The 23290-nt window shown below is 39.4% G+C and overlaps 1 protein-coding gene across 3 annotated transcripts in view; it reads right to left on the bottom strand.

Annotated features, from left to right (window-relative positions):
• The window catches only part of METTL8 (methyltransferase 8, tRNA N3-cytidine), a 135141-nt gene that overhangs the window by 82948 nt on the left and 28903 nt on the right, over positions 1-23290 (bottom strand). For all 3 annotated transcript variants that reach the window (XM_014592095.2, XM_014592089.2, XM_014592097.2), the window contains exon 3: positions 3326-3480. In XM_014592095.2, coding sequence (XP_014447581.1) covers positions 3326-3468 — 143 coding nt within the window. In that variant the 5' untranslated portion in view covers positions 3469-3480. The remainder of the gene's footprint in view (positions 1-3325; positions 3481-23290) is intronic.

The following is a 23290-nucleotide window of genomic DNA, read 5'->3' as shown; positions in this document are numbered from 1 at the left end:
CTCGCTTTCTGTCTCTATGTCTCTGTCTGTCTGGCGAGCACACGTGCCCTATAGCAAAAAAAAAAAAAAAAAATCTCTAAAAAAAAAAAAAAAAGAGTTGTGAAACAGTAACTTCCTGAGGGATTCTGGTAGAACCAACTCCAAACTAGCACATGCTTGAGAAGAGCTGGGCCAGATAACTCTTGCTTTCCTGAGGTTATGATAAAACACTACTTACGTTTTTAGGCAAGAATCTTGCGCAAAAGAGTAGGTTGTAAGAGATGGACAAAGAGGGGCCAGCAGATGGCATAGTGGTTAAGGCACTAGATTCCCACATGGCTAACTGTGGTCTGAGTGCCAGATCCAGAGCTTGAAACTCACACTGGCTATAGGTGCATGTGCCTCCAAAATCTTAGGAGGAAAATGGAAGAGAAAGGATTACAGTGTGGCCATCCCCCCAGGGGGGTGACTTCTCACTTTCCCTCTTTCTGACTCTCTCCCATGAACACATGCGCCCTATGGCAAAAAAAGTCCTTAAGAGAAAAAGAGAGAGCGATAGAAAAAGAGTATAGATAAACCAATGGGCCGGCCAGGGTGGCATGGTGGTTAAGATGGCTGGATCCCACATGGCCAACTGTGCAGTTTGAGTCCCAGACCCAAAGGCTTAGAAAACACATTGGGCATGTGTGTGTGTGCATGCCCAAAATCCAGAGAGGAGAATAGAGAAGGGATTGTGGTATGGCCACCCTCCCAGGGGGTGATTTCACATTTTCTATCTCTCTCTGTCTCTCTTTGGCAAGTGTACATGCCCTGTGGCAAAAATAAAATAAAATAATAATAAAATGAATTAATTTAAAAAATATCACTAAAGAGGAGCTTGCCTATGACCAGAAGTTTCTTAGGACACTTAACTGCCTAGCATAAGGTCCATTTTATCTCACAGCCTGTCCATATTGATGCTGGCACTCAAATGATTTAATTTAGTAGCTGCCCAAAAAGTATAATGTAATCTGCATTTGTAATTTAAAAATTTTCAGTAGCCACATTTTGAAAAGTGAAAATAAAGAGGTGAAATTAATGTCAATATTTAACTTAATACACATGTAGTTTTGTTCAACATATAATTCAATAGAAAAATGATTAATGAGGGGTTGGTAGATGGTGTGGTGGTTGGGGCACTGGACTCTCACATTGCCATTCACAGTTTGAGTCCCGGACCTGGCAGTTTGCTTTCTCCCTCTCTCTCTCTGACTCTCTCTAGTCAAATTGAAGAATAAAGAATAAATGAGTAAAATTAAATAAATTTCTTTTAAAAATGGTTAGATATTTTACCTTAATTTTTTGTACTAAGTCTTTAAAATCTTACAGCACATCTTGGTTCGACCTCACCACATACCTTTTATTTTTTCTTTTGATTAAGAGGTTTTTGCCTTAGGGCACATGCTGTTGTCGGAGAGATAGAGAGACAACCCCTAGTGGGGATGGCCACACCACAGATCACTTCTCCTCCATTCTCCTCCCAGAATCTTTGGCAGGCACACACACAAACCCAGTGTGATTTTCAAGTCACTGGGTCTGGGACTTTAACTGGAATTGATATACTGGTGTAATAAAAACATAAAGAGGCCATTAATCACTTCTCTAGTCTTAGTGACCCTGCTCCAGAGGCTAGTCTAATAATTTTATCTGCAGGTATCATACCCAACTTGACATCTTCAGCCCTGACTCCTTCCCTCTTCTCAGCAGTAGTATCTGTGTTCTGGATATTTTTACCTGAATGTTCTGCTCTCAAAGCCTATTCAAAATGTCTAAAATTAAATTCACCACCTTTCTTCCAAAGTGAAACATCAATTTACCTCTGATTTTTCTATTTCTATCAGTCACTTAAGATCAAAACTCCAGAGTCAAATTCATCTTCTTCCTTTATTCTGCACAAGCACCAAATTCTATTTATTTTTCCTTCACAAACTCTCTCAGTAGCCCTTTCCTGCTTCTAATTCTCCCTGCTGCTCTGTCCAGTGCAGTGGGACCAAATACATATATAGCCTGACAGTGTCCCTTATATGAATGCTTGAGGCCAAATGTGTTTCAGATTTTAGATTTTGGAATATTTGCATATATATAATGAGATAATTTGAGGATGGGAACCAAGTGTAATTATCAAATTAATTTATGTTTCATATAAATTAATACATATATATGCATAGCCTGAAGGTAATTTTATACTGTAGCATTGACTCAGACCCATTGTATGAGGTCAGGTGTGGAATATTCCACTGATGTGTCATGTTGGTACACAAAAAGCTTAGAATCTTGGAGCATTCTGGATTTTGAACTTTTGGATTACAGATGTTCAAACTGTCCTTAATACACTACGTATGATGTCATTTCTCTTCTGTGGCTCTGTAATGACTTCAGCTACAAATTGGGACCACAAACAACCTTATTAGTACTCCCATATCTGGCCTACATCATTCGAACAATATCTTTCACAATTTCCTAAAAAAGTCTTTGTTTTAAAGGTAAATTACCCTGTGTACTATCTCCTGGAAATGATTTTACTTCTTCATCTTCATGTTTTATGACATTCAACTCAGCTAGAATAACTTCCTCCAGATTTTCCTATCCAAATCATTACTGAACAAATATTTATGTGCCAGGTATTATGTGAGGCACTGAGACAGAATAAATAACCCTAATCTTAGTTTCCCCCACTTTAGGAAATCCTGACTAAGCCCACCGGAAGTGGTTTTACATCACTGAGTTGTTCTTATAAGGTGCATAGTCTTTAATACTCACTAAGCTCTAAGAATTTGTTACCTTGCATTGCTAATTATCAACTCTTCCTATAAATACCTATCATCCCCAATACTGTGGGTTTCCTGAAAGCAAGGACCAGGGTCATAGCAGTGTGTTCTCCCTGGTGCTCAGTAAGTAAAGTACTGGAAACAAATTTGCTGATTGACAAGTTACCTGTTAAAGAGGGAAGAGTCTATGGGGCAAGAGGAGGGCCCCACCTAGAAAAAGACAATCCCCACCAACCCTAAACCTCCTCCCAGGGATATACTGGCAAATCAGGATCCAAAGTAAGCAGGGAGGGCCTGCAAGAACCCCAAAGCTGCTCAAAGCACTTGGGAAGTTCCACTTTCCAATTTCACTTGTAAAGACATTTAGAATTGGCAACATTTAAGATAGGATCAGCTCCTCTGGCTTTTAGATCTCTATGAAGTTAAGAGATCAGCTTTAAAAGTCTTTTTTTTTTTTTTTTTTTGGTACCAAAAGAAACTAATACCACTGTTGCTATTTAATAAATATACATAATATTGGATCTAAAATTAAAACTTACCACATGTTGTGTTCAAAAACTTTGGCAGGGTCTGATAAAATCCTTGATCCTAGAGGGGCCACTGGGTGGTAACCACTTTGGCATCTGTGTGGCACCTTTCCTAGCCTTAGACAGGAAATAGAATTTCTCCAAATCATATTCATTGTAAGCAGCACCTGAAAAGTTACAAATTTAGTCATTATGGATTAAATAGAATATTGTTTCTCTAATGCAAAAATCTGACCCAAAATGTTTACAACCTGAAAAAGAACATGAAACTAAAAAAGTGATGATTTTTACAAAGTTAATGTATTAAGTATACATCTAGCTGTGGAATTTAGGCCTGCTAATGAAAACACAATAAATAAGAAAATTTAAATAGATAACGTCTAGTTTCATATGTGAGGCAGATGATGTAATACTGTTGACTATAGTTGCAAAATATGTAATTGAAGTAAATAAAAATATTGATTTCCAGAAAAAGCTATATATTTATAAATATATCATGAGATAGCAATGGCATTTTTATTCTTGAAATGCTAGGATGAACCAAGTGAAATCTTGAAGAACTTAAATAGCTAAATATTGGTAATTTTATGTGGTTTCACCCAAAATATACATTTATACTTTCAACTGTTTTATAAAGGCTAAGATTCAAATTAAAGTGTTATAAGCCAGTACAAATTTCATTTTACTTTATTTGACTTACAGGTAATCTTTTCCCATTGTATTTAAATTCCAAACAAAGTACAGTTTTCTCCATAATAAAATTTTTTTCAAATGGAAGATGGACAAGAGAGCTTCTCTCCTGAAGTATTTTTCAGGCCAAGAGAGGAGGAAAAGAATATTTAAAATAGGTGACACTGGCTGGCATTCTTTATAAATAAGCCACAGCCTTGCCCAGTTTTGCTTTGCTGCTGGATATTTACTTTTTATATTTTTAGCACATGGCCAAAGCATGTAAGGCCAGAATCTAAATTTTGCATATCAAAGAGACTTTTTTTTTTGGAGAGGTTTTGGCTCTAGGGGATGTGTGCTAGCCAGAAAGACAGAGAGAGACAGAGAGACAGAAAGTGAGAAATCACCCCCCAGAGGGGATGGCCACGCCGCAATCCTTTTTCCTCCATTCTCCTCTCGAGACCTTGGGCACACATACACACACACGTGCCTGGCATGAGTTTAACAACCAGGTCCAGACCTCGAACTAAGGTCTACTACATGGGAGTCCAGTGACATAGCCATTATACCAACTGCTGGTCCCAAAGAAACAGTTTTTCTCTTTTTTTTGGAGAGATTTTTGCTATAGGGCGCGTGCGCTTGCCAGACAGAGAGAGACATAGAGATAGAAAGCGAGAAATCACCCCCCGGGGGGATGGTCACGCCGCAATCCCTTCTCCTCCATTTTCCTCTTGGGATCTTGGGCACGCACGCACACGCACCCGGCGTGAGTTCTAAACCACTGGGTCTGGCACGCGAATCGCGGTCGACTACGTGGGAGTCCAGCGACATAGCCATTACGCTAACTGCTGGTTCCCGAAACAGTTTTTCAAAAAGTGATTTTACTAATATTTTTAGGATACGAGGCAGACACATTTATAGAGAATATTTCATGACCACTAGTCCAGAAATCTAAGAGTAGTTGCAGAATAAGAAAACTAATCTATTAAGTTTCATTTTCCATGCTGATCTGAATAGTATGAAAATTAGTTAAGTAAATGAATGCAGTATTAAGCCAGGATCTCAGCAATTCTTAATTCTCACAAAACCTGTGTATCTATATATTTTTTAATAATCATATTTTTAAAAATCTTTACTTATTCATTTTAATTTGACCAGAGAGATGGAATGAGAGAGAGAGAGAGAGTGAGTGAGAGAGAGTGGGAAAGTGAGAAAGCAAGCCACCAGATTTGGGATTCGAACTGTGATTGGTGATATGGGAGTTCAGTGCCCTTAACCACCACACTGTCTGCTGGCCCCTGTATCTGTATTTTTAAGAGCAGTCAGGGGCTGGTTCCATAGCACAATGGTAAAGTGCACCATATCCCACATGGCTGACTGAGGTTCAAATCCTGGCCCTGGTGGTTTGAAAAACACACCAGGTATGTATAGATATGTGCCCCAAATCTGACCAGATGAGGAAATGGACAAGGGATGGCTTTGCCCCCCTGGGGGTGCTTTCTTCCTTTCTCTCTGTATCTCTTTCTCTCACCGGTGAGCACACTCACCCTTTGACAATTAAAAAAAATCTTTATGGCAAAACATTAAAAAGATGCTCTAAAGAACTTTATTCTTTCAGTAAGATCCCATTGCAGAGCCAGCAGGTGGTGCAGTGGTTAAGGTACTAGATTCCCACATGGCCAACTGTGTTTAAAGTCTCAGACCTGGTAGTTTGAAAATCATGCCAGGCACACATGTGCCCAAAATCCCTAGAGGAGAATGGAGGACAATGGACTGCAGCATGGCCATCTCCCTTGCCAGGCTGGAGGTAGTGATATCTCACTTTCATTCTCACTGTTTCTCTCTCTCCCTCCCTCCCTCCCTCCCTCCTGCCCTCCCTCTTTGACAAGCACACATACCCTATGGCAAAGACCTTAGAGGAAAAAAAAAATCCATTGTAATACACTTGGCATTTTAGTCGTTCATCACAATATTCACCCTAATCCTGTAAGCTGTCAGGTAGAAACAGATGCTAAAAGGTGTTGTGTACATAATTGCCTCAGGATCTACTGGAAAGTGCTATTAGGCACAAAAATGTCATGTATCATACACCTTTACCACCTTATTGAAAAATCAATGTTTAAGACTGTGAATTCCAAAACAAACTGTAGAATGTTGAAAACATCTTATTGTACTTTTAAACACAGGTTTAAAATTTTTCAAGGTTTTATTTTTTTGGGAAAAAAAAACAGACTTATTTATACACACCAAAAAGACTGTAATGGTTTCATTCAAAGGAGACTAACAGCAATGAGAGTGAAGCATTCAGGAGCTAGTGCAGATGCTCCTGTTTCTTGTTTGTTTTCCCTTTGCCACTAAATGCATGCTCTTTGGTGGAGGCAAATGAAATGAAATGCTCCACCTACCACTACCTTTACTCTGATGTGCTTTTGTTCTTTTTGCCTGTCAGTGTTCCACAGAAGACTAACAAAATGCTACCTACAAAATTATTTTTAGAGCTCTTTCTGTACTGAATATTATTCATAAAAATCTTCTGTATGCTGAAGAGCAGAAACTGATTGCACCTAGAAAGAGAGGCAATTCATGCTTAAAGTGTAAAATGGTGTAAACGTTTCCCACCCAGGAAAGCCAAATCAAAATGAAATTTCAATTCTTCAAACAATCATGTGATACTTATCTAGGTCTACCTATATATAGAAAAGGAAGAGGGAGGGAAAATAAAGGACAAGAATTTCTCTCTATAAATGATTGAGAACTTCTGTAGATAGTCCGACACAAAGACATAACCAGGCTTGATAGGAGGCAATTCAGAAAAATGTAGGGAAGTGTGAGGCTTGCAGGATGCTAGCCTGTGGAGAGAGCATTATAGCTAGGGCCTGAACATGGCAATTTCCCTGCTTAGCCATTTTTCTCATTAACCACATAAACACTTTTATCTATTTCATTTACTTATTAGCTATGACAATCATACACAGCACGTGTATTGATCCCTTTTAGATATAAATGTTTAATTTTATATAGTAGAATATGTACAGGAATGAGAAATGCACAATAGAATTCTTTTTTTTTCTCCTAGTTTTGCTTTGGGCATGTGTGCTTGCCAAAGAGATACAGAGACAAAGAGGAAAAGTAAGAAAGCGCCGCCCAGCAGGGATGGTCATATCACAATCCTTTCTCCTCCATCTCTCCCTCCTGTTGGGATTTTGGGCATTCACACAGGCCTGGTAGGTCTTTTAAGTCACCAGGTCCAGACTCAAACCATCGTCTGTCATGTGCGATCCAGCTGCCTTAACCACTACGCTACCAACTGGCCTTCTCCACTAAACTGCAAGCTTCTAGAGGCAGCACCAAGCTGCTCATGCTTTTTTGACTGATTACATAAAAATCATGCTTGTGTAGGGCCAGCAGGTGGTGTGGAGGTTAAGGTGCCGGACTCCCACATGGCTGACCAAGGTTTGAGTCCCTAACCTGGTGACTTGAAAATCATGCCTGGTACAGGTGCATGTGTGTCCTAAATCCTAAGAAGAGAATGCAATAGACTGAATTGCAGCATGGGCATTCACCTTGAGGGGTGATTTCTCACTTTCTCTCTCTGTTTCTCTCCGGCAAGCATGTGTGCTCTATGGGGGGGAGGGGGGAAGGGGAGGGAGAAAAGAAAGAAAATACTGTGTGACAAAAATTGAACTGGAGGGAAGTCACTTCACACCTTCTAGGAACAACCCTAAGATCCTTGCAATGAGGAAGAAAGAAGAGAGAGAAGTGTATGACAGTATGTAGGCAGCTATACGGTTATACTGACTACAGTGATTAACAAGTATGTGCCTCATATAATAATTACCATGTTAGCATAAAGGTTTACTAGGTCATTGTTACGTTCTGTGATTGGAAAAGGAGAGAAGTACAGGGACAGCTGCAAATAGACTTCTGGTGGAGGTTAGTTTTTGCCACTTGAGTGACTCATTCCACCTAAGTACTCTCTCTCGACTCTCTTATTCACATAATAAATATTATCCACATAACAAACCCGTGTGGATAAGTAATTTTTTAATTGGAAATAACACAAAGAGGTGTAATTTAAAATATTCTACCCCCCCCAAAAGAAGGTAAGAAAGAGAAAGCAACAGAAAAAAAACAAATAGAAAACAAACGATCAAGATGGCATATTTATATTAACCATAACAATAATTGCATTAAATGTAAATAAACTCTAATTAAAAGGAATAGATTGTTAACTTGAATAAAAAAGTAAGATCTAAGAATATACCATCTATAAGAGAAGCTCTTATATAAAGACCCATGTAGATTAAAATAAAAAGATATACCCTGCAATCACTACATGAGAAACCTGGTAGGCTATACAAACAAAGTAGACTTCAAGTAAAAGCCTAGGGATAAAGAGGGACATTTAATAATGATAAGAGCCAATTCATCAAAGTGATACAACAATCTTAAATGTTCATGTGTCTAATAACAACGTTTTGAAATACATGAAGCAAAAATGGACAGAACTTACTATCTTTTTTTTGTTTTTAAGTTTTTGCTATTGGGTGCATGAACTCATTTGAGAGACAGACAGGGACAGCGGGAAGAGAAAGAGAAAGTAAGAAATCCCCCCTAGGGAGATGGCTATGCCACAATACCTCCTCCCTTCCCCTCTTGAGATTTTTGGGCATACACACACACAAACACACACACACACACACACACACACACACACACACACACACTACTAATGTGTTTTTCAAGCCACTGGGTCCAGGACTTGAACTGCAGTCAGCCATGTGGGATACAGCCACCTTAACCTTCATGCCACCTACTGGACTGAAAAAACTTTCTAAAAGAAGAAATTAACAAACTCACAGTGATAGCTGGAGATTTTTAAGAACCCTCTCTCTGTAAGAAACAGAACAACAATCAGCAATAAGTTATTAAAAAAAAAGCAGTAATGATACAAAAGATTTGAACACTATCAACTTTACCTAAATGTCCATTTATAGAAAAAACACTATACCCAGTAACAGCAGAATAAGCATTCTTTTCAAGTGAACATAGAATATTCTCCAAGATAGACCACATATGCTGGGCCACAAAACAAATCTCAATAAATTTAAAAATATTAAAATCATACACAGAAATCATAGGATTTCTGACCATAACAATATTAAGAATTAGCTCTTATTAATAAATGTTCCTCGCCACTTGTAATTGTCATTTTCTCAAAATCTCCTTTTCCTAAGTTTTAAAAACATTTTTGCCAGAGTGTACATGTAGTTGCTAGAGAAAGAGAGAGAGAAAGCGAGAAAGCACTCAACATAGGGCATGGTCATGTCACAATTCCTTTTTTTAATTTCTTCCACCGTTTGAGACTTTGAGCATGCACACATATATGCCTGGAGTGTTATCGAGCTGCTGGGTCCAGGACTTGAACTGTGTGGTCAGTCATGTGGGATACAGCTACCTTAATCACCAGGCCATGGGCTGGCACTACTTTCTCTAATATTAATATAATTTCACCAGTTGCCTAATGCTAGTATAACTTTGTATGGTGTATGTGTGTGTGTGTGTGTGTGTGTGTGTGTGTGTGTATATATATATAAATATAAAGATTCAATGCAGGGTCAGCAGGTGGTGTGGGGATTAAGGTGCTAGATTCCTACATGGGTGACCATGGTTTGAGTCCCAGACCTGGCAGTTTGAAAATCATGCCAGGCATGTATGAGTGCATGCCCAAAATCCCAGGAGGTGAACAAAGAAGGTATGGCAGTGTGGCGATCCTCCCAGGGGGTGATTTCTCTCCTCCCTCTCTCTGTCTCCCCCTGATGAGTGCACATGTCCTATGTAAAAAACTAAAAAATAAATAATTAAAAAAAATAATGCATTTGTGTGTTTATATTTAACATGCTTCTCTTACTGGAAGCATTTTGTTAATCCTTGCTTTTTTATCAAAACTTATAAAAATAATATAAAGTATCTCAAAAATAATTTCCAATTATTTAGAAATGTTAAGCTTCTAAACTACCTATGGGTCAAAGACTAAATCGTAAGAAAAATTAGAAAATATGTTGAACTGAACAATAATGAACCCTTAAAAACATCAAATTTTAGACTAGCCAAGTGGCATGGTGGTTAAGGTGACTAGATCCCACATGGCTGACTGTACAGTTCAAGTCTTGGGCCCAGAAGCTTGAAAAAACATACTGGGTATATGTGCATGCATGTCCAAAATCACAAAAGGAGAAAGGAGGAAAAGGGACTGTGGTGTGGCCATCCCTCCTAGAGGATGATTTCTCATTTTCTGTCTCTTTCTGGTGAGTACCTTTTAGCAAGCTTAAAAAATAAAAGAAAAGAGAAGTTCTAGAGATAAATTTTCAATACAACAATGTGAATATATTTAATGTCACTCAATAGTTTACTTAAAAACTATGAAACAGTAAATTTTAGGTTATGAATATTTTACCATAATAAAAAATAAACAAAAACATTCCTACAAAAAAATTACCAAAAACTAGACCCAGTCGTCTTCATTAGTGATTATCAAATACTTGAGGAAGAAGCACCATAAATCTTACACAGACTTTTCAGAAAATAGAACAGAGAACACTTCTTGTTATTTATGAGGCTAGCATAACTGAGATAAGTAGTTCATTTGTGCAAAATGAAGGTCTGCATATTGGCCACATGGTTACACTGAAGTTTTTCCATAGACTTGGTGGTTCCCATTGCAATTTCGAGTTATCAAGTGTTTATCAGGAATAAAATTTGAGGACCTATGAAGGGAGTGAACTTGGGTAGCAGTTTTCTAGGCATTTCTTTGTCTGCTTTAATTGCTGAGGCTGATACAGTTCAGAGCACAGAAATATGAAAAAGACAAAAAAAATTTCTATAAATCCTGGTGAGGTATTTTAATTTTTATTTACTGTTGGAAGCTCCTGAAAATAAACTTAAACTAATTCTGCCATATCAAATTCGAGTCCACATAATTAAGTTGTATTTCCTTTATTTATTTTGCCTACAGGTTCGCACTTTCAGCTCACCAACCTATTGTGGTTCTCCCTCTTGAAACCCGTAAAGGCCAAAATGAAATGGAATGTGCATGGCTTTAGGACCATGGCCCTCTAAAATCTCAATGCCAAGACTCAGTCATGAATAGTCAACTGGCTAAAGCAATTTCTAAGGAACAGACCCAGAAAGAAGCTGATGCTCAAGTGAACATTAGATTGACAGTGTTATTATCAACAGCATTTATTATGCTACCAAGTTTACAGAGGTATGCAACCAAAAGCTGGCGGACTTCCTGACAGCCCTAGGTAGCCATAGGTATGTGCCACTTTTAGAATGTAAAAAAGGAACAAATGTATAAAATGACTTGGGTTTAGCATATAGTATGATAAGCCAAGGATATTTTGTGTATGTGTGTCAGAGGGTACATGGGCACATAAGAAGGGAGCAGGAACAGAGAGAGAAAGCACTCCCAAATGGGGCCTGATCATGTGACAATCCATTTCGTCTATTTTTTCCATTTTTCCATCTTGTCAAGGTACTGGACACACTGTCCCTTACGTGGCTCATTTTTCTTTCTTTTTTTTTTTTTTTTTGAGAGGTTTTTGCTAGAGGGCATGTACGTTCGCCAGAAAGACAGAGAGACAGAACGCGAGAAATCGCCTCCAGGGGGATGGCCAGGCCGCAATCCCTTCTCCTCCATTCTCCTCTCAGGATCTTGGGCACGCACGCACATGCGCCCATCTTGAGTTTAAGCTACCAGGTATCATTTTTCTTTCTTTTTTTTTTTTTTTTTGAGAGGTTTTTGCTAGAGGGCATGTACGTTCGCCAGAAAGACAGAGAGACAGAACGCGAGAAATCGCCTCCAGGGGGATGGCCAGGCCGCAATCCCTTCTCCTCCATTCTCCTCTCAGGATCTTGGGCACGCACGCACATGCACCCATCTTGAGTTTAAGCTACCAGGTAAAGGACTCAAACCATGGTCAACTACATGGGAGCCCAGGGACATAGACATTACACCAACTGCTGGTCCCACGTGGCTCATTTTTCAAGCCATGAGAGCCAGGATTCAAACTGCAGTCAGCCATGTGGTATCTAGCTCCCTCTGCACAATGCTTAACCACTGTGCTATGGAGCCAGCCCAGCAGATGGTTTTTTAAAACTTTCAGGTTTCCTGGGCCAATCACCACTAACTGTTCTTAGCAGGAAAAGAAGGTACCTTGATACGGAAGAACAACTTATGGGAAAAGTTCTCTGTTCCAACTCTAAATTTTGGCTATGCTTTGCTTCCCACTAAAATGGCACCCTTTTCACAATGATCCCACCCCTGACTATATCAACAAACTATAATATATTTTACTAGAATAGGTAAGATGTATGTTATACACATGCAGAAAGCTTTTTAAATAATTGCAAATTTTATTTTTGTGGAGCAACAGGTTTAATTACTTTCTTTAAATAAAAAGAATTTTAAAGGAAATACCCCATAGCATATTTTACTTTGTTTTGTTTGCTTTTTTTTTGGAGAGATTTTCGCTATAGGGCGTGTGTGCTTGCCAGACAGACAGAGAGAGACAGAGAGACAGAAAGCGAGAAATCACCCTCCAGGGGGGATGGTCACGCCGCAATCCCTTCTCCTCCATTCTCCTCTTGGGATCTTGGGCACGCACGCACACGCACCCAGCGTGAGTTCTAAGCCACCGGGTCCGGGACGCAAACCGCGGTCGACTACGTGGGAGTCCAGAGACATAGCCATTACACTAACTGCTGGTTACCCCCATAGCATATTTTTGAAAAGTATTTTAGGAAGTAAAACACCATTTCTAATTATCATTTATGTAAATCTCAATTTTTTAAAGTTAAGTATTTACCACGTGTGAGGTCCTAGTCTATGCACTCACATGTATTATCTTATTTAACCTCCATTTACCTATCATAGGGTACTGTCTTAAGAAAAGGATGAAGTAAACTAACTAAGGTCATCCGACCAAAAACCGATGGAATCTGATTAGATTTAAGCAGTCTGGAGCCAGCAGGTGGCATGGTGGTTGAGGTGCTAGACTTCCACTTGGTTGACTACAGTTCTAGTCCCAGACCTGGTGGCTCAGTCATACGTGCACATGCGTTTCCTCGCCCTCTCTCCTTCTCCCTCTCTGGTGCTCTATGATAAATTATAGAAAAATAATAATGATGATAAATAAAATTAAATAAATAATTTTTTAAGAAGAATATAAGCAGTTTGACTGGGTAGCTCGTGTTCCATCTTTGTTTTGAACAGCTTCATTATTCACACACATATATTTACCCATTTGCATTTTACTTTGGTACACCACATATACAAGGACTATAGTAATGATTCTCCAGCCTTTACTCAGGTTGCTAATTTGTTGCAAATGACTTAAGGATGCCAGAATTCCTTCTCTCCCTTCAGCTCTCTCAACTGTCTCTTCTCTTGGGGTTTAATCAAATCGCCAGCAATGCCATAGGGAGGCACCAGTCCCCAGATTGAGGAGAGAAGTCATTCTCTTTCCAGTACTCACATCCCAAGATACAGGCAAAGTGCTCTTGCATAAGCTAACTAATGTAACGTTAATATCCAGTTATTTTCACTGGTCTTTGCGTTTGCACAACCGAGGATAGAGGCAAAGAAGAGCTTCTTATTTCCCTTGCTTTTTAAAGTTGATCCTAAGGCTACTCTCTTACATTTTAATACCACTAGAGCAGCAACAAAGAATTAGAGCAAAAAGTACTGCTGTTGGAATCTATAACAATTATCCTTGGAGCACTTAGCTGGTCCTGGGCAAAACTCCCTGTAACTCCTCAAGAATGATTCCCAATGGTCTCAGTTCACTGGAACTCCAGCAAGAGAAACTGCTGTTAATCATACAGTAGATGCCTGCCCACCACTTAAATGTTAACTCCCTTTCAATGTTTCCTGGGTTCTGAACATCCTCTAAATAAATACATCAGTGAGACAGTCACATTTTTACCTTTGTAACTGTTTAGCTTTTCTTCTCAGCTGGGAAGCTGGTGGAAAGGTTTAGGTTTCATTCAGAGGAGCAAACATCATTTAGATAAAGCTGCACTAAACATTACCTGAGAGGCTAGCATTAATGAAAACAAATTAAAGTGCTATTGTTGTACTGTTTTGGAGAGTGAAAGCCGACAGGTAAGAAACACTTAAGTATCAACTACACTGCGATGAAAACGAAGCTTCAATTAACCCTGGCAATTTTAGAGGACTCCAAGGGTGACCATCTGCAAGGCAAAAAGCTGAGGCAGCTTGCACATCTTGTTTTAATCTTTCTTTGGATGATTATAATTTCAGGGTATAAATAAGGTTATTAGCAAGAACAGAACAACAACAATAATTACAGTAAGTATTTGCAGAGCACTTTGATCACACTGTGACGTCAGTCACGCTGAAGCTTCAAAATGGGAATCTCAAGCTTAGTGCTTGCTTTCTGTGACTGCCTGAGGGTGGCCCCAGGAAGCATTCATACAGAAAGAGGCTACCTGCATTCAGATGTTATTACTTTAAGCCCATGTCAAAGCCACCTCAATCCAAAATATCCGAAGGGTGTACTATTCTTTGTTTTTTTTTTTTGTTTGTTTGTTTGTTTTGCTCATGCAAAATGGGAATCTCAAGCTTAGTGCTTGCTTTCTGTGACTGCCTGAGGGTGGCCCCAGGAAGCATTCATACAGAAAGAGGCTACCTGCATTCAGATGTTATTACTTTAAGCCCATGTCAAAGCCACCTCAATCCAAAATATCCGAAGGGTGTACTATTCTTTGTTTTTTTTTTTTGTTTGTTTGTTTGTTTAGCTCATGATAGTGCATGTGTGCCCACATGTGTGAGAGAAACAGAGAAGGAAAGAGAGAAGTGCTCTACACAACGCCTGATCTCAGCCTGATGACACTCTGATTCCCTCTGTCCAGTCCTCGAGCTTGCCAGGGTCCCAGGCACCCATGCAGATGGCCAGTGTATTTCAGGCGGACTGGGCAGGGAATGTGGACCACAGTCGGCCTGTGGTTTCCAGCTCCTCCACAGTCCTGTGTACACTATTGATGGTGCCACAGAGGCTGGGCCTCTTACTCTAATGACTCTGGAAGTTATCTCCAAACACTTTATGCTGAATAAAAATGAGATAAAAAATGAGATCAGCTTTAAATCATTCACCTGGCATTTCACATTTGTCTGTGTGACGGCAACTTTTGGAGGCATTAACCAAATTTGGTGGGCTGATAAAGACTAAATTACACTCACACTTTCTATGTTATTAGTCCTTAAAAGTGTATTTAAGATATCCACATAGAGGGACCAGCAGGTGGTATGTTGGTTAAGGTGCTGGACTCCCACATGGCTGACCATGGTTCAAACCCTGGACCTGGCGGCTTATTTTCTCAATTTATCTCTCTGTCGCTGTCTCTCTGGTGAGCATAACTGCCCTACCGCAAACTTAAAAAATAATAATAAATTAGGGGCTGTCAGGTGGCGTGGTGGTTAAAGGTGCTGGACTCTTACGTGGCTGTCCATGGTTCAAGTGTCAGACCTGGTGGTTTGCTTTCTCACTTTTGGTCTCTCTCTCTCTGATCAAATTGGAAAATAATAACAGTAATAATAACAATTTTTTGAGAGGTTTTTGCTTTAGGGCATCTGCACTTGCCAGAAAGACAGAGAGAGAGAAATCACCCCCGCCCCCCCAAGGGAATGGCCATGCCACAATCTATTCTCCTCTCAGGATCTTGGGCACGCACGCACATGCACTTGGTGTGAATTTAAGCCACCGGGTCCGGGACTCGAACTGCGGTCAACTACATGGGAGTCCAGCAACTTAGCCATTATGCCAACTGCTGGTCCCTAAATAAAATAATTCTTAAAAAAGTAAATAAATAATAAGTAAAATAAAATAATTTTTAAAATAATCTATGTAGATGAGATTAATAGAGTTCTGCCCTTACTAAGACTTTTGCTTCCTTAGTCACTGCGGAGCTCTCTGTCTCTAGGTACCACAGCTCGCAGGAGATGCGTGCACTGGTATACAGGGTTTACTTAGTCATGTTTGGACTGATGTATCAATAAGGCTTTCCTGCATGAGAATGTAAAAGTATAAAAACTTCAAGTCATAAATGGATGTTAGATATAAAAAATTTAAACTATAATATCAGTGAATAAAAGTGTCAAAAAGAATATATTTCCATAATTTCAAAAGAACACAGGATTCAACTAAGTAGAGGTTATACCACTGTGTGAATTTACTTTCAAGAACTACAACTAACTGGAAAAAAATACAAAATGCACCATGGAATATGTGGTAAAAGTGTGGCTGCCACACAAAGGTGGTTCAACACAATCTGAAAAGGTTCCATAGAAGCAAAAGTAAAGTTCATAAGAGAAATATAATTTCCATATGAGAAGGCAAATTGAAAGTTTACAAGGGAGTGACAGAGAATTCTATGGAATTACGGGCAGGGTGGCCAGAGTACGTTAGATTCCTTGTAAGATGCATCTGGGCTTTCCATCAGCTAACAGTCAGATTCCGCTCCCACTGTGTTCCTTCTTGGACTGGTCCCCTCTCTACCCTCAGGCCTTTTGTCCAATAAGAAACAGATTCCTGGTTTCCTATTGACTTTTTAGGTAGAGCAGTGGCCTTCTGATTACATAGAGACCAAGTCCAATATATTGTTCTTATTTGAAAGACTATTTTTCCTAAAAAGTTATCTTCCTAGATTCTCTTGCAGCTGGAGAGACATGTGACTACATCCTGGCTGACAGAAGCCTGTTAACGAGCTCAAGTCTAGGGTTTCTCATAGAAGAGAAAGGGGCCAGAGGATAGCTTGCCGGCACCAATTCACCCTGCCTCTTTCTTCAACTGAGACATGATGCTGTGCACAGAGGAAAACAGTGTGATTCCTTGATGGCATTACTGTACAGATATACAAACGTAAATTACCATCTACCTCTCGACTTCTTGCTAGGTAAGAAAAATAAACCCTTATCTATTTTAGCCACTATTAGGTTTTTCTGTTATTTATATCTAAGAAGGATTCTAACATACAATAGCCATTATTGTTAAATCCTCTAATTCAGAGGCAAATCCTTTGGTCCCTCCTCTCAAGAACCTTACCAGCAAGTAAGAGTCCTGATAGAATGTATAATCGAGGTAAGAATAAGATGCTATTAGAGCACAAAGGAATAAATGACAGTCTACTGGTGGTAGCAAGGGGCAGCTCCCTGGTAGAGGCCGTAACTGTGCTGGGTCTATAAGAGTGAGTAGGAATATGCTAAGAAGATATGGGTGAGAGCCAGGGAATCTCATGTAGAGGGATTAGCACAAATAACAAAGTGTGAATGTTGAGAGAACAAACAGTAATCTGGGCTCAGCTGTGGCAGGCAAGTTGGTTGATGCTGCTATTCAGCAGGGTGAGGCCACATGGCAGTCCTGGGTTCAATTACTGGTCTACTCTACAAAAAGTGGTGAACTTCCAAGTCCCAGCTACTTGGCAGGCTGAGGCAGGGGAATCATGACATACAAAAGCTTGGTTTACAAAAAAAAAAAAGTGAGACCAACACATGGTGTAATGTGTACGTCACTGACTTCCCACAGAGTCGATCATGGTTTGAGTCCTGGACTCGGCAGCTTAAAATTCATGCCTGGCAAGTATGTGTGTGTGCCCAAAATCTTGAGAGGAGAACGGAGAAGGGATTGCAGCATGACCATCTCCCCTGGGGGGTGATTTCTCATTTTCTGTCTCTCTGTCTCTCTGGCAAGCACACATGCCCTATAGCAAAAAACTCTCTTAAAGAAAAAAAAAGTAATTTGGAAAAAGGTGCTGACTCTAGATACAAGTAATCTATATAGAAGTAATAGAAATGTAATAGAAATGTAATAAGCACTACACTCTAGTTGATAAAGAGTAACAGTTCTGAAACCACTATAAGTAAACTGAAGCTGAAGGATTAATAAATAGATGATCAATGGCAGAAGTCAGGTTTCTCGCATTGTTATAGTGGCAGATTACAAGTGAGAGAAGAAAGCTAAAATAATCCATATGGTAATGGAACAGAATTGGAGTCATCAGTATGAGCTCGTACTTGCTTAATATAAATAAATTAATATAAATTAAATCCACAGACATAGGTGGATATGTGTATATTCATGGGTGAGTATACACACATAAATTTCCTTTTTCTGTCAGCTGAGAGGGCAATTGCGCCCCAGAAGCAACAAGCATTCTCAGCACCCAGATCTTGGTTTATAATGACATCAAAAAGGAACCAGAGGGACCAGCAGTTAGCGTAATGGCTATGTCGCTGGACTCCCACGTACTCGACCGTGGTTCGAGTCCTGGACCCGGTGGCTTAAACTCACGCCAGGCGCGTGTGCATGCGTGCCCAAGATCCTGAGAGGAGAGTGGAGGAGGAGGGATTGCGGCGTGACCATCCCCCCTGGGGGGTGATTTCTCACTTTCTGTCTCTCTGTCTCTCTCTGTCTGTCTGGCGAGCACACGCGCCACCCTATAGCAAAAACCTCTCTCAAAAAAAAAAGAAAAGAAAAAAAAAAAAAAAGAAACTAGAGATCCTTGGAGAACTGGCTGCTTCTAGGCCTGGGGCAGAGAATATAAGATGAGCCCAGAGTATCCTATCATGTCAGAAAGTAAAAAATAATTTACAAATATATGTTGAAAGAGTTTACTGACAGAGCTCCCAGTGGACAAAGTTAGAACACTCTGAGCAACAGAATAAAAAGCAGTTCTAGGGGCCAGGAGGATGGGCAAGGCACATGGCTCTAGACTCCCACATGGCCAACCATCATTCAAATTCAGGACCTGGTAGCTTGAAAATCACTCTGGGTACATGTGCATGGATGCCCCAAATCCAGAGAGGAGACTGGAGGAGAAGGAACTGTGGTGGGAACTGTGGTGGGCCATCTCCCCTGGGGGGTGATTTCTCACTTTCCTTCTCTCTGTCTCTCTAAGAAGCACACATGCCCCATGGCAAAAAACATTTTTTAAAAATTTGGATTACAATCCAAAGCATAAAGTAAGTGTCTTTGTATTCATACTTATATAAATAAACAAATAAATTAGGGAGAAAAATTCCATGCAAAAAAATTGCAAATAAGGGACCAGCAGTTAGCGTAATGGCTTTGTCGTTGGACTCCCATGTAGTCGATCATGGTTCAAGTCCCAGACCCGGTGGCTTAAACTCACACCGGGCATGTGTGCGTGTGTGCCCAAGATCCCAAGAGGAGAATGGAGAAGGGATTGCGGCGTGACCATCCCCCCTGGGGGGTGATTTCTCGCTTTCTATCTCTGTCTCTCTCTGTCTGTCTGGCAAGCACACACGCCCTATAGCAAAAACCTCTCAAAAAAAAAAAAAAAAAAAAAGAAAAAGAAAAAAAATTGCAAATAATTTATATACCTTGACTCAGAAGGTAGAACATAACTCCTCATTCACTAATTGTAGGCTGAGCACAGTGACTGCCTTCTAAAGAATATAATAAGGAGTTGGGGAAATAAAAATAACTCTGCAGTGAAGAAACTTGGCAAATACACCCTCAGCATCAGCAGTGATAGGTGATGCTGAAAGGTGACAGTATGTGTCTTGTTATGATGTGAGAAGAAAGTCGCTTTACCACTATGTTCTTCCTCCCCAAAACCCATAACCTCAGTCTTACCATGAGAAAAATATCAGACAAACCACATTAAGGGATTGTCTACAAAACACCTGATTCGTGCTCTTCAAAACTGTCAAGGTCATCAAAAATAAGGGAAGTCTGAGAAGCTGTCAACGCCTACGAGAAACCTAAAGAGCCATTATGACTAAATGTAGTATCCTGGATGAAAGCTTAGAACAAGAACACAGACATTAAGTAAAAGCTAAGAAATCTGAATAACTTATGAACTTTAGTTAACAAAAGTATATTGATTTTGAGCTGTGAGCAACCCCTTTTAGGAGCTAAGACAACAGAAGAGTTTCCACTCAGATTTCACCCTCCAGACACCAAGATCTACCAGACTGATAGGAGAGGTAAAGTTTAGGCCCTTTGAGAAGTCATCTGCATCTGAGCTGTGAGCAATCCCTTTCAGGAGCTAAGACAACTAGAGAGTTTTTGCTTAGATTTCACCCTCCAAACACCAAGATCCACCAGACAGCCTCCATACACTGATTATCTGGACAGGTCTAGGTGCACAGTAGCCAAACATCTGATTACTATTAAGATCAGAATAATCCTCAATTTCCACTGAATCTGCTGCATAAAGGGAGAAAAATAGAACTGCAGAGAGATTGTAGATCACCTCCTCCTACATGCCTCTGAACGCTCAGATTGAACTTCAAGAAATTAGGAAGAAATGTATAATTCATCAGGTGATCAGAAACCACTGCAGAGTCACAAGAAATATGAGAAACCAAGAAAATATCTCTCTCCCAAAAGAAAAGAACAACTCCTCATACATAGACAGTACAATGGAACTTATGGAAATGTCAGATAAAGAATTTAGAGCATTTGTAGCAACAAAGCTAACAGAGATACAAGAGAAGAGAGACGATGAACTCTAGAAGATGTAGGAGAAAAGAGTCAATAAGTTCCAGGAGGTGCAGAAGTTCTTGCACAAGTTGAAAGAGAAAATACACACCATAAAAAAGAATCAAATAGAACTGTTAGAGGTGAAGGCTATAATACAGTAGATCAAAACTTCCCTTGAAAGTATTAAAAACAGATTAGATCATGCAGTAAATTGAATCTCAGACATAGAAGTTAGAGCCTCTGTCCTAGAAAAATTCACCAAAAAGACTGAGAATAACCCAACAAAATGAAAATAATATACGAGAAATATTAGATACCATCAAACATCCAAACATCCAGATAATTGGTATCCCAGAAGGTGAAGAAACTAATAACAACATTGATATCTATTCCACAAAATCCTAGAAGAAAGCTTTTCAAACCTAGAGAGGCATTTAAATATCCATACCCAAGAAATACAAAGGACCCCAAATAGAATCAACCCAAGAAGTTCTTCACCAAAGCACATCATAGCTAGATTGACCAAAACCACAGACAGACAAGATTCTAAAATTGGCAAAAGAGAAATGTCAAGTTACTTACAAAGGATATCCCATCAAGCTAACATCAGACCTCTCATCAAAAACAATGAGAGCAAGGAAAGAATGGGAAAATATATTCAAAGTGTTGAGTGAAAAACAACTTCAACCAAGAATTCTATACCTGGCAAGATTATCCTTTATGTGGGAAGAAAAGACAAAAATATTCTCGGATAAACAAAATCTGAAAGAATTTACCAACACTAGTCCAGCTCTCCAGGAAGTGCTGAAGGGAGTGCTATAACAGGAAAACTAAAGTTGGACTCATAGATTATCATAGATTATACTACCAAGCAAGAGATCAGTGAAAATCAAAGCTCTGGAACTGGATGGAACATCTATTGCTTTTAAAATTCTCACATATGATCCTGGTGCACATTGAGGACTAAGAACCTCTCTTACATAGAAATAATTAGAAAAGGAAGAGGACCAGGGCAACACACAATAAAAGTCTACTAGAGATGATGAAAACCAAAGAAAGGAGTGACTATGAGAATCAAGGAGGGGACAGATATAAGACACATTTCAGAGGCAAAATCAAGAGGGTTTTTTGTTTGTTTCTTTGTAATGACTAGATGTAAAGGTAGGAATAAGCCAAATATGAGATGCAGATTTTCAGCTTAGGTAGCTGGGTGGATGATAACAGTATTCAAGATAGAATTCAGAAAAAATGGTGGATAAAGTGGGACAGAAGTAGGGAAGAGAAGATACTGATTTTAGTTTGCATATGACACATTTTAAGGATCTCACAATATATTTAAATAGATGTTGTTAATAGATAGTTGGAGAGTTCATGTGGCAGGTGCTATAGATGTATTATAGATTTGGAAGTCAAACCTTGGTTTACAGGGATTTAAAGTCAAGAGGAATTGATCTAGGAAAAAAAAGGAACAGATGGAACTCATAGTAATACTGACATTTAGGGGGCAGGTAGAGAGCAGAAGAGGAGACAGTGTATAAAACTGAACACTAAAGAATATTAAAAGAAGTGAAAAATAAACAATTGGATTGGAATAGGAGATCACTGATCTTTATCAAAGTAATCTGAATCCTGCTTCTGCCAATCGAATGCAGAATTTGAGGAATGAGTAGGTCAATGGAATACAGGAGGTAATAAATGTGGATGACTCTGATGGGCAGAGAAGAGGAAAGAAGATGGGCACTATCTTAAGAAGTCACTTAAGTCAAAGAAGGGTGATTTTTTTATAATTGTTTATTTTTAATTCTATTTATTCATTCATTTTTTAAATTTGACCAGAGAGAGACACATAGAGAGAAAGAGAATGTGAGAAAGCAAGCCACCAAGTCCAGGACTCGAACCATGGTCGGCCATGTGGGAGTGTCCAGCATCTTAACCACCACACCACCTGATGGTCCCAAGAAGGGTGTTTGTTAAACTGCAAAGAATCTTAAGTATCTTTGCAGACAGAAAACCCAAGATTGTTTTTAAAAAATCTACAGAGAAATGAAATTACTGATGAAACAAGTTTTGAGAAGAAATGAGTGTAAGAGAGGGAGAATAAATGTATAGAAAACACATTAGCACATAAAGCACTGAGAACAATCTTGTGCCCTGATTGGGGAAAGAGGTAAATTTGTAGTAGAAGAGTAGACAGTTGAATTTTTTCCCCCAGTGTTCTCCTCATGAAGTAAGAGGCTGCAAGGTAGAGGGGTATAAGAAATGATGAACAGAAAAAAGCAGGAAAAGAACCAACAATATTTGAATAAATATTTGAATGCCAAACAACATAAACTACCCATCTGAAGCTGCAGTCAAGTTAGAGACCACTTATTGATTCCCTCCCCATCATTCATTCCTCATGTCCAAAAGCTTGGGATCTTCAAGTGTGCAGAGAAGCTAGAGTGGAGCTGACTGAAGCAGAGGTGGACTCTATAACCTATGCTAAGCCCATTGGCATATTCCAAACCACCGACCATAGCGATTGATTCAGTGAGTACATGACCAAGCTGTCCTAGAGAGAGCACCTTAGTTCTACTATTAGAGATTTGTAGACAAAGATGATTTCGTATACTTGTTATGTAGTAAAGAGAAGTGTGAAGTGCCCAAAGGTGTTGCAAGCTATGTGGGTCGGCTTGGGCTGCCACAATAAAATATAGACCGCATGGCTTAAAAAACAGTTTATTTCCTTATAGGTCTGGAGGTTGAGAGTTCTAAATCAAGGTGCTGGCTGATTTCA

Source organism: Tupaia chinensis, unplaced genomic scaffold, assembly GCF_000334495.1.
Source record: "Tupaia chinensis unplaced genomic scaffold, TupChi_1.0 Scaffold000056_1, whole genome shotgun sequence".
Taxonomy (NCBI): Eukaryota; Metazoa; Chordata; class Mammalia; order Scandentia; family Tupaiidae; genus Tupaia; species Tupaia belangeri.
This window is presented reverse-complemented; position numbering and strand designations above follow the sequence as displayed.